General features: G+C 41.1%; 1 protein-coding gene across 2 annotated transcripts in view; it reads right to left on the bottom strand.

The window, feature by feature from the left end:
* Window positions 1-16,898, bottom strand: part of LOC124614027 (protein FAM193A-like) — a 228,731-nt gene that overhangs the window by 194,690 nt on the left and 17,143 nt on the right. For both annotated transcript variants that reach the window (XM_047142845.1, XM_047142846.1), the window contains exon 7: window positions 7,472-7,582. In XM_047142845.1, the coding sequence (XP_046998801.1) occupies window positions 7,472-7,582 (111 nt within the window). The remainder of the gene's footprint in view (window positions 1-7,471; window positions 7,583-16,898) is intronic.

The following is a 16,898-nucleotide window of genomic DNA, read 5'->3' as shown; positions in this document are numbered from 1 at the left end:
TTCCATTCTGGTAGTCTGAATCTATAGATTTCACTAGTAATTATAACAACACTGATCATTCGCAAACCCAATCAACTACATAATCAGACAGCGACTGGCATTCATCCGTTCGGCTTTACTCTGCTCAGCTCGTATGGCCCCGTCCTCTTTTGTCTGTGGAAAGTTTATTTCTAGATGCGACGAAGATTCTCCTCACAGAGACATCACGTACACTATGCGCGCATTCAAAAATCAACTTATGACTCATTCAGAAATCAACTTAAAATGTGTTCAAAAATGTTCAAAACCAACAAGGAAGCATTTCAAAATCATATAAACAATCTCTAGACAAACGTGTGCTGGATGCTAGGCACTTTGTAAAACAAGTTTTTTTCCTCAAGAATATGAATTTGGCGCCCCCTTTTCCCGGTAGCATCTAGCTGCTTGCTGTGACTGCTTGCTCAGCCAGCAGCCACATTCCTGTAGCCAGAAGCAGGAGAATCTACTACTAAAACACGACTCAACTGCGCATGCGCATGAGCCTGCTCGTAACTGCTAAAACGAATGTAATGTAAACAGTTGTAACTTCATGCACATCGGAGGCAATTTGTTGTTATGAAGCACTGAATTGTCTTCCTAAAGCCTTTGACACATTTTGCTGTTGGCAGACGCTTGCACGAGCACTGCGTGTCACCGTTGTATATGGTGCATTTCCCTTGCAATGTAAGTTATTTTCTCTTTTTCTCTCATTTATGTTTTATCGTTGAAGTATTAATGTGCAGTTGCAGGATACAGTAATATCCTTTGTTAGAGCATCAGTTCTTACCAATAAAAATTTAACTGAAAACGTTTCCATGAAAAATTCCCAGAATTCTAAAAAATTCCTGTGTTTTTCCAGGTTTTCTCCTGGATCAAAAAATTCCCGCGTTTTCCCCGGATCTCCTGGGTATTATACACCCTGCTTTCAACATTTCCCACAGTTTGTTGGTGAGTATATTGTCATATGCTTTTTCTGCGTCAATAAACGCAGGCCAATCTTTGGGTGTTTTTCACATTTTAGTTTCATTGTGAAGATATTGTCATTGCCGACCTTCCAGCTCAGAATCATGTTTGCCCATTTTGCTGCCTGTGACTTGTCTCTCTCTCTCTCTCTCTCTCTCTCTCTCTCTCTCTCTCTCTCTCTCTCTCTCTCTATCAGATCTTTCAGTACCTTGGACACACCCTATAATTACTTGGATCATTATATGTGACCCTTTCTTATGCACCCATCTTATGTAACATTTTCCATTCCAATGTATCCTCATCTCCATTTAATATTCTTTCGAACAGCCTCCTTACCATCTCCAACAATTTTGGTGGACCAAACTTCACCACTTCTGGGTATATTGATACATATCCTGGCGCTTTCTTCATCTAACAGTTCCTGACAGCCTGCTGAAAAATTTTATATCCAAACAGCACAATTGCTCCTGTTGCATCCTCACCTCACATTTATATGAAAATGCAGGCTGATTTTCCTGGAATAAATCCTCAAAATATTTTGTCCATTGACCATCACTAACCTTATTATAACGTAACTTTTCACTAGTTGAAATACACACTGACTTCCCTTTTCTCCATGTCTCATCACTGTAAGTCCCACCAATCATCTTATTGACATATTCACCTCTTTCTTTCCACACCCTGTTTTTCCTTTTTTAACACTTCTCTTTTTACTTCTCCATTTAATGTCCTATACCTATCTTGACTTTGACTGTCATTCACATTCAGGACGTACACAAGAAAAAGGAAGGGTGATAATAAGTTAGAACCTGGTGGTACACTACATATAACTACAAGTAGATCCCAGATGGATAATGGTTGACAGTTTAATACAGGCTCTTTCCTGTTGACATTTTTTGTTTCCTATTAGAGAAACACAATCCAAACCATTTTGTGGCATTTCACATGACATCATAATATTCTAATTTGCCTAAAAGTACAGTGTGATTTACACAGTCAAAAGTGCTTGAAACTTAACATACTGTACTAGTAACCTGTAGTTTATTCTCTAACAAAGTATATGTAAATACCCTCATTATCAGAACTGTGACTCTTGTAACATATTATTTGTAGTCACATGGCCAAGGAGATGCTTGTACATCATATTTTTTAAAATTTTCAAGAAAGTTGGCAAAAGTGAAATCAGATGGAAGTTTGATGGTAATTCTTGATCTTCTTTCTTATACAGAGCCTTAACTTCAGTGTACAAGGTGTCCAACTCGAACCTCCCTGATTTCAAGGACCCAGGGAAAATTTAAAAAAAAAATGAAAAATGCACCACACTGTAGAGCATCTCAAAGAATTTATTTATCATCAATACACCTCTACATGCGAACCATGTGTAGCACGAAGAATATCGAGTCTATATTCAACTTGTCAAGTTCTTTGTAACATTTCCTCTGTTATTGTTGCAATCGCATTAGTGATATGATGTCGCAGTGTAGGAATATCATCCACTTTGGTCGCATAAATATCATCCACTTTGGTCGCATACACACGGTCCTTCATAAATCCCCACATTAAGAAATCAAGCGGCATAATGTCTGGTGAACTTGGTTGCCAGGCAATGGGTTCACTGTGTCCGATCCAACGATTAGGAAATTTCCTATCCAGGAACTTGCGAACAGCCATTGTCCGATGCGGTGGAGCTCCATCTATTTGAAAAATGATGTTGGGTTGCAAGTCTTGTATCTGAGGGTACACAAACTGCTCCAACATGTCCAGATACTCTGACCCATTCACTGTTTCTTCTGCAATGGAGAATGGTCCGACAATCCCATCGTGCATTAGCCTGCACCATATGATTAGTTTAGGGCTATCACAAACATGTTCAATGACAACTTGCGGATTTTGTGAACCCCAAATGCGAACATTATGCCTATTAACCCTTCCTAACAGATGAAAGGCTGCCTCATCTGAGAGTAAACATCTTTCCAGGAAGCTGGCATCCATATCAATACACTGCAGCATATCAGCAAATTGTTGTCGGCGTGGTTTGTCATTCGGTGTCAGATGTTGCAGAATTTGCACTTTGTAGGCACACATAAAGAGGATGCTGGTTAACTACACGATGCAATGTTGATCAAGGTAAATCAAGTTGCCTAGATGGTTGACGAATTGACTTACGTGGGCTTCTGAGAAACGTTTGTCTGATTTCCTCCACTGCCTCTTCTGAAACTCCGTAACGTGCACCACCAGAATGTTTCAGAACACTTTCTGTTGCCAGAAACGATGATAATTTCTTTGCACAGTAATCGGCGATTTTATTTCGGCAAACCAAACTACTGCTTGCACGCGCTGCTGTGGAGTCACCATTTTCACTTCACGCGACCATGCTGCACACTGGCGACAATACTTCTGATGCGGGAATATAAATTCTTTGAGATGCTCTACAATGTGGTGCATTTTTCATTGTCATATCTATAGCGTTTTTCCTCTCCTGGGTCCATGAAATCAGGGAGGTTTGAGTGGGACACCCTGTATTTCAGCAAATCGGGAAATGTTCCAGTGAAAAAAGAAATGCTACACAATTGAATTATGTCTACGTCAATGTGATTACTCTGCTATTCACAATAAAGTGCCTGGCACAGAGTTCAATGAACCACCTTCAAGCTGTCTCTCTACCGTTCCACTCTCAAACGGCACACAGAGAAACAAGCATTTAAATTTTTCAGTGCGAGCCCCAATTTCTCTTATTTTATCGCGATGATCATTTCTCCCTATGTCGGTGGGTGCCAACAGAATGTTTTTGCAATCGGAGGAGAAAACTGGTGATTGAAATTTCATGAGAAGATCCCATCGCAACAAAAAACACCTTTGTTTTAATGATTGCCACTCCAATACACGTATCATGTCTGTGACACTATCTCGCCTATTTTGTGATAATACAAAATGAGCTGCCCTTCTTTGTACTTTTTCGATGTCATCCGTCAGTCCCACCTGATGTGGATCCCACACCACACAGCAATACTCCAGAATGGGGCGGGCAAGCGTGGTGTAAGCAGTCTCTTTAGTAGACCTGCTGCACCTTCTAAGTGTTCTGCCAATGACTGGCAGTCTTTGGTTTGCTCTACCTACAATATTATCTATGTGATCGTTCCAATTGAGGTTATTTGTAATTGTAATTCATAAGTATTTAGTTGAATTTACAGCCTTCAGATTTGTGTGACTTATCGCGTAATCGAAATTTAGCTGATTTCTTTTAGTACTCATGTGAATAACTTCACGCACTTTTCCTTATTCAGGGTCAATTGCCATTTTTCACACCATACAGATATCTTATCTAAATCATTTTGCAAGTCATTTTGATCATCTGATGACTTTACAAGACAGTAAATGACAGCATCATCTGCAAACAATCTAAGACGGCTACTCAGTTGTCTCCTATTTTGTTAATATAGACTAGGAACAATAGAGGTCCTATAACACTTCCTTGGGAAACGCCGTATATTACTTCTGTTTTACTCGATGACTTTCCATCTATTACTACGAACTGACCTTTCTGACAGGAAATCACGAATCCAGTTGCACAACTGAGGCGATACTACGTAGGCACACAGTTTGGTTAGAAGACACTTGTGAGGAATGGTGTCAAAAGCCTTTTGGAAATCTAAAAATATGAATCAATTTGACATCCCCTGTCAATAGCACTCAGTACTTCATGTGTATAAAGAGCTAGTTGTGTTTCACAAGAACAATATTTTCTGAAACTGCGCTGACTGTGTGTCAATAAATCGTTTTCTTCGAGGTACTTCATAATGTTGAATACAGTAAATGTTCCAAAACCCTACTGCAAATCGACGTTAGTGATATAGGCCTGTAATTCAGCGGGTTACTCCTACTTTTCTTTTTGGCTATTGGTATGACTTGAGCGATTTTCCAGTCTTTAAGTACGGATCTTCCTGTGAGCGAGTGGTTGTATATAACTGCTAAATATGGAGCTATTTTATCAGCATACTCTGAGAGGAACCTGACTGGTATACAATCTGGACTGGAGGTCTTGCCTTTATTAAATGATTTAAGCTGCTTCATTACTCTGAGGATATCTACTTCTACGCTTCTCATCTTGGCAGTTGTTCTTCATTGGAATTCAGGAATATTTACTTTGTCTTCTTTGGTGAAGGAGTTTCGGAAAACCGTGTTTAACAACTCTGCTTTAGTCGCACTGTCATCAGTGACTTCACCGTTGTTATCGCACAGTGAAGGTATTGATTGCGGCTTGCCACTGGTGTGCTTTATGTATGGCCAGAATCTCTTTGGGCCAGATTTTGAGACAGAATTTTGTTGTGGAAATTATTAAAAGCATCTCGCTTTGAAGTAAGTGCCATATTTTGAACTTCTGTAAAACTTTGCCAATCTTGGGGATTTTGCGTTCTTTTAAATTTGGCATGGTTTTTTCGTTGCTTCTGCAACAACGATCTGACCCGTTTTGTGTACCAGGGGGATCAGTACCATCATTTATTAATTTATGTGGTATATATATCTCAATTGCTGTTGATACTATATCTTTGAAAACATTCCACAACTTTTCTACACTTACATGATCAGATCAGGAGTAGTTTAATATGTTAATAAACTCACAACACTCTTTATTAAACTTTGTTGATATTTTACCATAACCACTGGAACACTCTATTGCTGAATATGGTGGAGATTACTTATGCTGTAAAGGGAGGGTGTAATGGCCGATCTGAGATATTCCATGGCAGGACCTACATACCCCAACATCTTTTCAAATTATGAAATGCTTGTAATAAAAGCCTGGAACTCTTCACACACTGTTACAGTGTGACATTTACTCTCAAAATTATCTGCTCCTCATCTCCGGTTCTACCAGTCTCCTCCTTCGCTATATGTCATATTGTCTTCACTTTATTACCTGGTGTGATTATCATTCATTTTTGTAGACGTCAGTTCACGCTTAATCACTCTGAGGCAAAACTGTGTCCAGAAAAGGTAAAGAATTCATTAATACACAATGGATTTTTCATTGATTCACTTCATTTCATATCTTTGAGGAATTCCCTAAAACAATCAATTTTTGGCTTACTGATTACTCTCCTGGACTCAATATTAGTAGCTTATGTATCCTGGTCAGGATCAACATTTCATATAAGGAACTGATTGTCATTGTCTGAGAGGCCATTAATTTTGAAATAACAGTTTTGTTCATTTGACATTTTTATAGAGACATTATCAATGACTACTTCTGACAAATAAGCTACTCTAAAGTTTACAGCAGGAACTAAGTTGAATGATAACACTACCACCACCTGCAATGAATCATCACTGGAAGAATTAAGAAAATCTACATTGAAATCAATGGCAACCACTACGTCTTTTTTCTCTTTTTTTTTTTCTTTTTCGTACTCTTAAAAAGGCCCACAGAGCTTCAACACAATCTTTAACAGATCAAAATTTTCTACAGTTGCTAAATGTACACTTACTATTACAAATGATTTGATATGAAATTCTAATGTCTATGTTCTTAATGTATGACAATCCCTGATGAATGTGGCAACTGGTCTGGAACATTTCTGCTTTTAGAAATGAGATGGAAACTCAAGTCTTGCAATAATTACCACATCTACACCAGTGGTCACATGGCATTTGGAGAGGCAGATAGTATCAACTGAGTTTGACAATTAATTCATCAATTCAAACAAGTAATTCATTCATTTTACTCCTCAGTGCTTGGATATATGATATATGACGAGAACATAGTACAGTGGAAATAAAATTTCTAGTGATTCCTAAAAATTTTCAGATAAACACTTCCTATACACTTTTTTCTCAAACAAAATGTTTTGTTCAATACTGACCACTCTCTAATCTTTGTTTCTTTCACACCTTCCTGTAGTAAAAACAGATGCTGCTCTGACGAACAACCACCATCTGTGTACCTATTACAGAACAAGGCGACACTGGTACTACCTTCCTATTGAAGAGTCAACTGATACATTAAGGCATAACACAGCCAATAGACGGCAAATGACTTTAGTTGTTGCATACATTGAAAGTGAAGATCTCAGGCTATGCAGTAAGACCATAGGTACCACCTCAATGAAAATAGACATCATATACCAGACATTGATACATGTGTTCCCATAATTCTTCTGAGCCATGCAGTTAAATATTCTAGTAATTACACAAAAACATATGATTTGGGACTAGATCCGACTGTATTACTCAAACATCACTGAAAACTAACAATCTTTATGACATTTCTTAGATGAATATCACACACTCAGGCTTCACTATTTCAAGAAACCCTTAACATTTTACAATAAATTGAGATTTTGTGTTTAATTCATGGGATATCAATGAAAAAGGATCGACAGTGGTCAAAATAATTTACTACAGCTAACAACAACTGTGTATATAAACACATTTTAGGTTGATATGGAAACTACCATAGGCACTAATAGCTTGAAACAAAATTGTTTAATACCTTGCTGTTTTGTTCCACATTTTCTGCTGAATAAGCTTTCTTTGTGCTTTAAAGAGTTCCCAGTCTTCCCGCAGCATCCTCTGCTTTGCCTTCAATGTTGCCTGCTCTTGGCTAGATAGGAAACAGATCAGCATAGCCATTAAATTTAAACTTAAATTGTAAAGTTATCCACAAATACAGTGCACACTTACGGCATAGTAATATTTACTTATCAATGGGCACACTTCACATTAAGTAATACTATAACTCTGTTAAATTAACAATGCATAATAAATGTTAATGGCATCAACAATATCCTCATATACAGACAGCAAGAACAGATGGCGAGGACATAGTGGATGTGAAATAGAGCAGAGAAAGGGTGGGTCAGAACAGGGTTGGGAAGAGCAGTCAGAAAGAGTGTGAGTGAGTCAGAGCAGGGAAGAGATAATGGCAACGAGTAGGCACAGTCAGGGGATGGAGGGAGAAGGGCACAAGATGGTTAGGTGGCGCGAGAGGGGATGGTGCAAGTGAGGAGACAGAGAGTGCTACGATGTGTGTGCACGGCGCCAGGAGAAAGCATGCAAGGTGGCAGGAACAGACTGGAGTGGGAGATGATGGCTTGCAGGGAGCCATGAGAGAGTGTAGGGCACCACGTGGATATGCGTGGGTCTCGAACTCAGCAGAGATGGAGCACAGTGGAGTGTGTGGGGTGTGGGGAGAGTGTGCATAGGGAGTTGTGTGGCGAGACCGTGTGATGGGGGATAAGGTGGGTCTGCCTGAAGTGGCAGAGTGGGGGTATGCCCGAAGCAGGATTCCTGTGGCATGAGAGGTAGAGGATGGGGGACAACCCCACATGGTGTGAAGGAAATGGTCCAGAGAGCCGCACATGTTGCAGTGAGGGGGCTGTGGTGCTGGGAGGGGAGCTGTGGTGCTGGGAGGGGGCTCTACTGAAGAGGGGAGCTGCAAGGGGTGAGAGGGGAGCAGCAAGGTTTGAGAGGGTGGGGGGGGGGGGGGGGGGGAGGTGCGGGCGGAGTCGCTCCAGTAGGGGAGGATCGCACGAGGCCTGAGCGTTGTGCAGGAGGTGGGGGGCAATACCCATGTGACGCGCAGGGGAGGCTGAGTGTGGTGCAGGAGAAGCTGAGCGTAGTGCACGGAAGGGACGATATGGCGCAGGGGCCTTGAGGTCTGAGAGGCAGGCACAGTGTGTGTGTAGGGGGCACCATAGTGGGATGGGTCGGATCAGATCACATGGCGGAGGAGAGGAGGCGGCGATCAGCGAGGGGTGGGGGATGGAGAGTATGATGGAGAGGAGGGAGGGGCTGGGTGAAAGGGAACTAGAGTTTGGGAGATGGTAAATGTAGAGGGGCAAGGGGACAGTGATTGGGTGTTTGGTGGAGGGTAAATGTAGAGGGGCAGGGGGATGGAGAAGGGAAGAGATGGGCCAGAGAAGGGGAGAGATGGGCAAGAGAAGGGGAGAGGTGGCGAGCAAAGGGGTTGAGGGAGAAGCATAAAAAAGGGAGCGGCTACAAGAAGGGGGAGGGATAAGGGAAAGGGTGAGTGTGAATAAAAGGGGGAAGGTGGACAAGTGGGGGAGAGGTGGTTTACACAAGTCGAGGAGAGGTGACTGACAAGCAGGGGGAGAGGTAGATAACAGAAGGAGAGGAGTGCAAGAGGGCGTAAGAAGGGGGAACAATGGGAGATGAGAGTGAAGAGGGAGAGAGGGGCAAAATGGAAGGAGGGGAGGTGGTGAGAGGAAGGAGGCTGAGAGGCTGGATGAGAGGCAGATGGAAAAAGAGGGGCAGATCAATAGAGGGGGCCATGCAGGAAGGAAGAAAAGGACATCAAAAGAGAGGGTATACATTGGAAGAAGGGTGATACATGGGAAAGGAGAGGGAGTCATGGGAAGGAACAGAGGGGTCCTCAAAAGAGAGAGTACACACTGTAAGAGAGGTGATACATGTGAAGAGAGAAGGGGACATCAAGAGAGAAGGTATATATTGGAAGAGGTATGGGGCTTGGGAAAGGCACTGATGAGGCAGCAGTTAGATCCTTCAGTTAAGCAGTAGACTTCATAAACATAGCAAGGTACACCGTTTCACTTGCGAATTGACACAGATTCTCATAAGAAACAACTTACTTTAAATTTCCTCTGTGCTCTTTAGTTTAAACTCCTATATTTTATGCATGTTATATGCATTTATCAGGCACAGTCCTGCATTTTATTAATGGTCTAGGGCACATTTTTGCCATATTTGGTATGGATAGGAAGTGCCACCAATGTGTTCAGATGCGGGATCAGATGGTGACCCTTTGCTCACAGCTCCAGATGGTGCTGGCTTCGATCATGGAGCTGGAGGCTGTTGCCAATGGGCATCACTGTGGGGCGGCAGGCTGAACATGGAGATCCCAGTGAGGTCCAGCACATACCACACGTCCCGCAATCGGTCTACTACTGTGGGTTCCCCAGGTACTGCCTGCACTACAATTCCGAGGTGTAGAGACAGCAAAAGATTTTTCAGGGGCCAATTGGAGGGCTTCCCCAGTTTGTCTGCGGAAAAGGTTTCACATGCTATCTGTGTCCGACACAAATCCTGAGCTAGATGCAGTTGCTCGCACTATTGCCATGGAATCCTCTCAGCCCAGATGGTCTGAGCATTCACAATTCACAGGTGAGATTACTGGTAGCTGGAAGCTCCAAGGTTAGGCATGTAATGGGGCCCTCAAAGATATGGGTGCCTAAACAGGGAAGGAATCCCATGTGCACGCATACAGGGTGGAGTCATTCTAGATGTGGAACAGGTACTTCCAGAAGAGCACAGTATGCAGCCAACGGCATGTGATGTCCCATGTCAGTACGATCTGTGCCACTTTGGACTGCAAGAGACTGTCTTTGGTTTTGGGCAGCTAGATGGAGTGGTGAAGACTGCCAGTCTTGCTTGCAAGATGAAGGGGGAGTTCACCATCTGTAGCATCATCATCGACAGAATTGACTGTGGTCCTTTGGTGGAGAGCCAATTGGAAGTTCTGAATCAGAGGCTCAGATAGTTCTGCGACTTACACGCTGCAACTCAGAGCTCCGCTTGATGTAGGTCAGGGGCCGACTACACACAGGAAATGGCTACAACGGTAGCGAGGGCTATGTGGTGGGGACGGGACAGTTTTTTAAGTTAGAGAGTCTTGGAAAACTACAGAAATCGTGTCAGGCTAAAAGGGTGGAGGGCACACACAGGCCATGGGTGGACCTAGCAACAATAGGTATTGTGTTTATAAACTTTCGTATCTGTGATGAGAAAAAAATCATGGTTTCAAGCGCTAATAGAAATCAATGAAGCTCAAATCATTATAGGTATTGAAAGACTGCCAAAGCCAGAGATATGTTCAGCTAAAACTTTTAAAAAGGACCTAAACATGTACAGAATGGGCAGATTAAATACAGTTGGTGGTGGAGTGTTCATTGCTCTCAGAAGAAATTTACTTTGTAACAAAATTAAAGTACACAGCTCCGGTGAGTTGGTATGGACAACTGTAATAAATTAATAATTGGTTCCTTTCACAGACCACCCCCCCCCCCCCCCAGCTCACATCATGATGCAGATCAAAGAAAACTTGAATTTGATTTCAAATAGGTACCTCACTCGTACAATTTCAGTTGGTGGAGTCTTGAATCTACCCTCAATATTTTGGCAAAAATACATGTTTGAAGCAGGTGGCATGCATAAAACACAATACAAAATCTTACTGAATGCTTTCTCAGAAAATTCTTTTGAACAATTAGTTCAGAAGCACAGCCAAAGTGCAAATGGTTGAAAACATACTTGATCTCTTAGCAACAAAATACTTCTAAACGAAAAGGAAGCATCATACTGGGTGCAGGGATTAGTGACTATGAGGTCACTGTAACAAGAGTGAATACTGAAACACCCACACTCACCTAAAATAAATGTAAAACATATCCATTTAATAAAGTGAATAAAAGTTCACTTGATGCCTTCCTAAGTTGCAGTTTCCACTGCTTCCAAACTAAGAGACTGATGGCATTTGGTATATGCAAGGTGTTTCAGAAGTGACGGTCAATATTCACGGATATGACAGAACTGGTCATTCAAAACAAAAAAAGTCAAGTAAACATGGGCTCTAAAACACATACCTTACGAGTTATGAACAATTCTGGATATTCGATACTGTGAAACAAATCTCTTCTACTGCAAGCTCTTTGTTTTCCATATTTTAGGAAGTGTTAGTATGGACCAAAATAAGAGAATAATGTCCAGTAAACATGTGCTCTAAAATGCATACCTTACAAGCTACGAGCACTTTTTCATCTCTACTACTCTCAAACACAACTCTTCTAATGAACAAGTGCTCATACCCTTTAAAGTATGGATTTTAGAGCACATTTACTGGACATTTTTCTCTTGTTTTGATCCATACTACCACTGTCTAATATATGGAAAGCTAAGAGCTTGCAGTAGAAGAGATTTGCTTCACAGTATCGAAGATCAAGATTTGCTCATAGCTCTTATGGTACGCGTTTTAGAGCACATGTTTACTTGACCTTTTTTGTTTCAAATGATCATCCCTGAATATTTAACATCATTTCTGAAACACCTTATATTTACCAAATAAATTAATAAGAGATACTTATCACCCAAGATACACAAAACAGGTCAGACCACTGTTGCAGAATCAACGAAAAAAGCATGCCAAATTTAAAAGAAGGGAAATTCCTGAAGTTTACCAAAGCTTTTCAGAAGCTTGAAATTTAATGTGATCTTCAGTGTGAGGTGTTTTTAATAATTTGGACAATGAAACTCTGTCTTAAAATCTAGTTGTATGTAAAGTACACCAGTGCCCAACACAATCAATACCATCTCCAATGGCGGGATTGACTTTTTGATACAATCTATATGGTGGTGTAGGTTAAGGTACAAGGATTCACACCCTACAGCCATTCCCTCTGGTGGGCCCTCGTTTCCCAGTAATCGCAAAAATTTTGCGTGATGCTCCATGGCTCTAAAAATGTAACAATTTACAGACAGGTTCCATAGCATGATGGTTAAAGGACTAACTCCATGTGCAAAAGATTGTTGGCTCAAATCTCATTGGGTACAGAGATTTGTTTCTTATTTTTAAATCTTTATCAAAATCACTTTGAGGATTATTTTTATTCAGTTAATTGGTTTAAATGTACTTTTTTCTATTCATTTGTTATGCCATATCTGTCATGGTGTGAAATAAACCATTTGCTATCATTTTTCTTCCAATCAGTCATGTTCATGTAATTTTGATTACTGTTATATTTTAACTTTGATTTAATTACTTCCATGTTGTCATCTGACATTTTAATTCATCCATGTCACAGCATTCAATATTTCCATTTCTCATTTTGCTTGAATTTTCTTTTACTGATAGTCTCTTCACTCGTTTCGTTTGTAATCCATGTTATTTTGTCCATAGCACAACGAAAATCGATGTTTTAAATGTTTGCATAAGGATTGCCACCCAAAAAGATGTACATCTTGTAATGAAAAATACATTCCTGACACTACTGCACTGTCAATATAAACAGATTATTTCATCTATTGACTTCTGACCAACAGATCGGCATTTCAAAGTGTTTAAATATTATCGCTGGCAGGTCGATAGACACACAAACAAACACAAACACACACACAAAATTCAAGCTTTCGCAACAAACTGTTGCCTCATCAGGAAAGAGGGAAGGAGAGGGGAAGACGAAAGGAAGTGGGTTTTAAGGGAGAGGGTAAGGAGTCATTCCAATCCCGGGAGCGGAAAGACTTACCTTAGGGGGAAAAAAGGACAGGTATACACTCGCACACACGCACATATCCATCCACACATACAGACACAGTCTGTATGTGTGGATGGATATGTGCGTGTGTGCGAGTGTATACCTGTCCTTTTTTCCCCCTAAGGTAAGTCTTTCCGCTCCCGGGATTGGAATGACTCCTTACCCTCTCCCTTAAAACCCACTTCCTTTCGTCTTCCCCTCTCCTTCCCTCTTTCCTGATGAGGCAACAGTTTGTTGCGAAAGCTTGAATTTTGTGTGTGTGTTTGTGTTTGTTTGTGTGTCTATCGACCTGCCAGCGCTTTTGTTCGGTAAGTCACCTCATCTTTGTTTTTATATATAATTTTTCCCACGTGGAATGTTTCCTTCCATTATATTGTTTAAATATTATCATAGATAAATAAAAGCAATTAAATTCACATGCACAAAGCTTCCAAGTGGAAAAAAGAATGATAGTAAGAAAAAAATAAGAGCAACTGAAGAAGTTAAAATGTTGATTAAAATAATGTGACAAAGAAATACAAATGAAAGAAATAGCATGTACACCAACTAATTGAATAAAAATAATTATCAAAGTCATTCCCATACAGATTTAAAATCAAAAAGCGTTGTACCTGATGTGATTTTAATAGACAATCCTTTGGATGTGTAGTTAGTATCTTAGCCATCAAGCTATGGAAGCAGTCTAAACTGTTGTTACTTTTTAAGCTATAGAGCATCACACAACATTCCGGGGGAAAAAAAAAAATTCATTAATTACTCACATTCAAGGGTCAATCAGCGTGAATGGTTGCAAGGTGTAATTCCTTGTACCTTAACCTACGTCATTATATTGATAGATGCAGAAAATCAATCCCACCATTGAGGACACCTTCTTAGTAAGGAGTGCTATTGACAAGGGATGTCAAATGGATCCCATATTTTTAGATTTGCAGAAGGCTTTTCACACTGTTCTGCACAAGTGACAACTAATGAAATTGTGTGCCTACAGAGTATCCAGAGTATCGCATCAGTTGTGTAACTGAATTTGTGATTTCCTGTTAGAAAGGTTAACAGTTCACAGCAACTGATGAAAAGTCACTGAGTAAGACAGAAGTGATATCTGCACCTCCCCAACGAATTGTTATAGTCCCTTTGGTGCTCCTGATCTATACAAATGATTTAGGATATAGGATACAAGCTGAGCAGTCATCTTAGATTGACTGCAGTTGATGCTGTCATTCTCTCTCTCTCTCTCTCTCTCTCTCTCTCTCTCTCTCTCTCTCTCAGCTTGTAAAGTCATTGGATGATCATAGGCCCTCTGCCGTTCCTGACCAATATAAACAATTTAGGAGACAATTTGAGCAGTCCTCTTACATTGTCTGCAGTTGATGCTGTCATTTACCTTCTCCCTTTTTCTAAAGCTTGTACAGTCAGCAGATGATTAAAATCAATTGCAAAATTATTTATACAAGATATCTGTATGGTGCAAAAAGTGGCAACTGACTAAATACTGAAAAGTGCAAAGTCATTCACGTGAGTACTCAAAGAAATCCACTAAATTTTGGTTACATGATAAAAAACACGGATAATTTTATGGGTTCAGCAAACCAAAGATTATGATCTACTGGCAGAAAACTTACAAAACACAAGAGAGACTGCCTACACTACACCTGGCTATCCTCTTCTGGAGTAAGAGGTCTGTTCAAAAAATTACGGAACATTCATAATTTCACGCCAACAGTATGTTGGAGCAAAATGAGATTGGCATCCCTGCCTCAAGTAGAACGTTGTATCACACAGTTTGCAAATTTCGAGATGGCAGAGTTAGAGGAGCAATGCATCTACTTTAAATTTTGCGTGAAACTCCAGAAAACCTTTACAGACACACACTAAATGATGCAGGAAGCCTACAGTGGTGAGCACTTAATCCATACTCATTCTTACAAATGGTTCACACAGTTTAAAAATGACCGGACAGAAGTTAAAGATGAACCTCGTTCAGGACACCCTTCAACATCTACCGATAGCGCTCATGTCAAGAATGCCAACAAAAATGAGCCTGGCAATTGAAGATTGATTGTCAAAGACATTGCAGAAGAATGTAACATTTCAGTTGGGACATATCATGCAAATCCTGACACAGCTTCATGAACTGCATTGTGTTGATACCAAACTCACCCCATGGTTCATGAGTCAAGACCAGAAAGATCCTCGCCTTGCTATATATGAAGTGCTTTTGGACCGTGCAAATGAGAACGAAATATTCCTTAAGGGAATCGTAACTGATGACGAGATGTGTGTCTATGTTTATGGTGTTGAGACCAATGTTCAATCTTCACAATGGGTTGGCAAAGGTTCTCCAAGATCAAAAAAAGCTCATCAGGTCAGGTCAAATGTCAAAGCCATGTCAATAATCTTCTTTGACTTTGAAGGATTAGTTCATCATGAATTCAAGCCACAGGGACAAACTGTTACTCGAAGATACTATCAGGACATGTTGCGACACCTGCAAGAAAATGTGAGAAGGAAACGATGGCCTGAAATGTGGTGGGACAATTCATGGCTCTTGCATCATGATAACGCAGTCGCACATTCATCCCTGTACTGCCTCATACTCTGTACTCTCCAGACCTGGAACCTCTGGACTTTTTTATCCCCAAAGTTGAAAAACCATTTGAAATGATGAGGATTTGCAGCAACAGACGAGATAAAAGAAAATTCGCAGATGGCACTTCGCACAATCCAGCAAGAAGCCTACCAAGACTGCTTCTGGAGTGGAAACTGTGTTTGGAGCAGTGTATCAATTGTGGAGGACAGTGATCCAAAAGAGACCCTGCACCATCAGTAAAAGGTACGCGTAGAAAAATTTTATGAATGATGTTCCGGAATTTTCTGAACAGAGCTCATATTGCAGCATGGTATGAGATCAACGAATATGTTTGACGAAGGACTAGGGTGAAGTTCAAAGAAAGGCAGGCAGTTACATATTATCGTGTAATAGGGGGGAGAGTGCCACATATGCAATACGTAGGTTGGATTGACATTCAATACAATATAATCTTTTTTTGCAGCAAGACGATCTCGCAAAATTTCGATCACCAACTTTCGCCCCTGAGTCAGAAAATATGTTTATGGTGCCTACCTATACAGGAAGAACGATCATAATAATAAAATAGACACTAGAGCTCACACGGTAAGGTAAATGTCAAATTTTCTCGCGTGTTGTTTGAGACTGGAACGGTTGAAAAATAGCTTGCAGGTGGGTTGCTGACTCCTCTGCCAGGAATGTAATTGGGAACTACAGAGTAATTCTGTAGATGTAGATGGGAAGAGAGTGGGGAGGTGGAGGCTGGCAGCGGGGAGAGGGGGAATGCAGGCAGTGGAGGGGGAAGAGGTAGGGGGGAAGAGGTAGGGGGGAAGAGGTAGGGGGGAAGAGGTAGGGGGGAAGAGGTAGGGGGGAAGAGGTAGGGGGGAAGAGGTAGGGGGGAAGAGGTAGGGGGGAAGAGGTAGGGGGGAAGAGGTAGGGGGGAAGAGGTAGGGGGGAAGAGGTAGGGGGGAAGAGGTAGGGGGGAAGAGGTAGGGGGGAAGAGGTAGGGGGGAAGAGGTGGTGGGAGGATTTGGGGGGAAGATTTGTGGGGGAGAGGTGGAGGAGAG

This window comes from Schistocerca americana, chromosome 4 (assembly GCF_021461395.2).
Source record: "Schistocerca americana isolate TAMUIC-IGC-003095 chromosome 4, iqSchAmer2.1, whole genome shotgun sequence".
NCBI lineage: Eukaryota > Metazoa > Arthropoda > Insecta > Orthoptera > Acrididae > Schistocerca > Schistocerca americana.
This window is presented reverse-complemented; position numbering and strand designations above follow the sequence as displayed.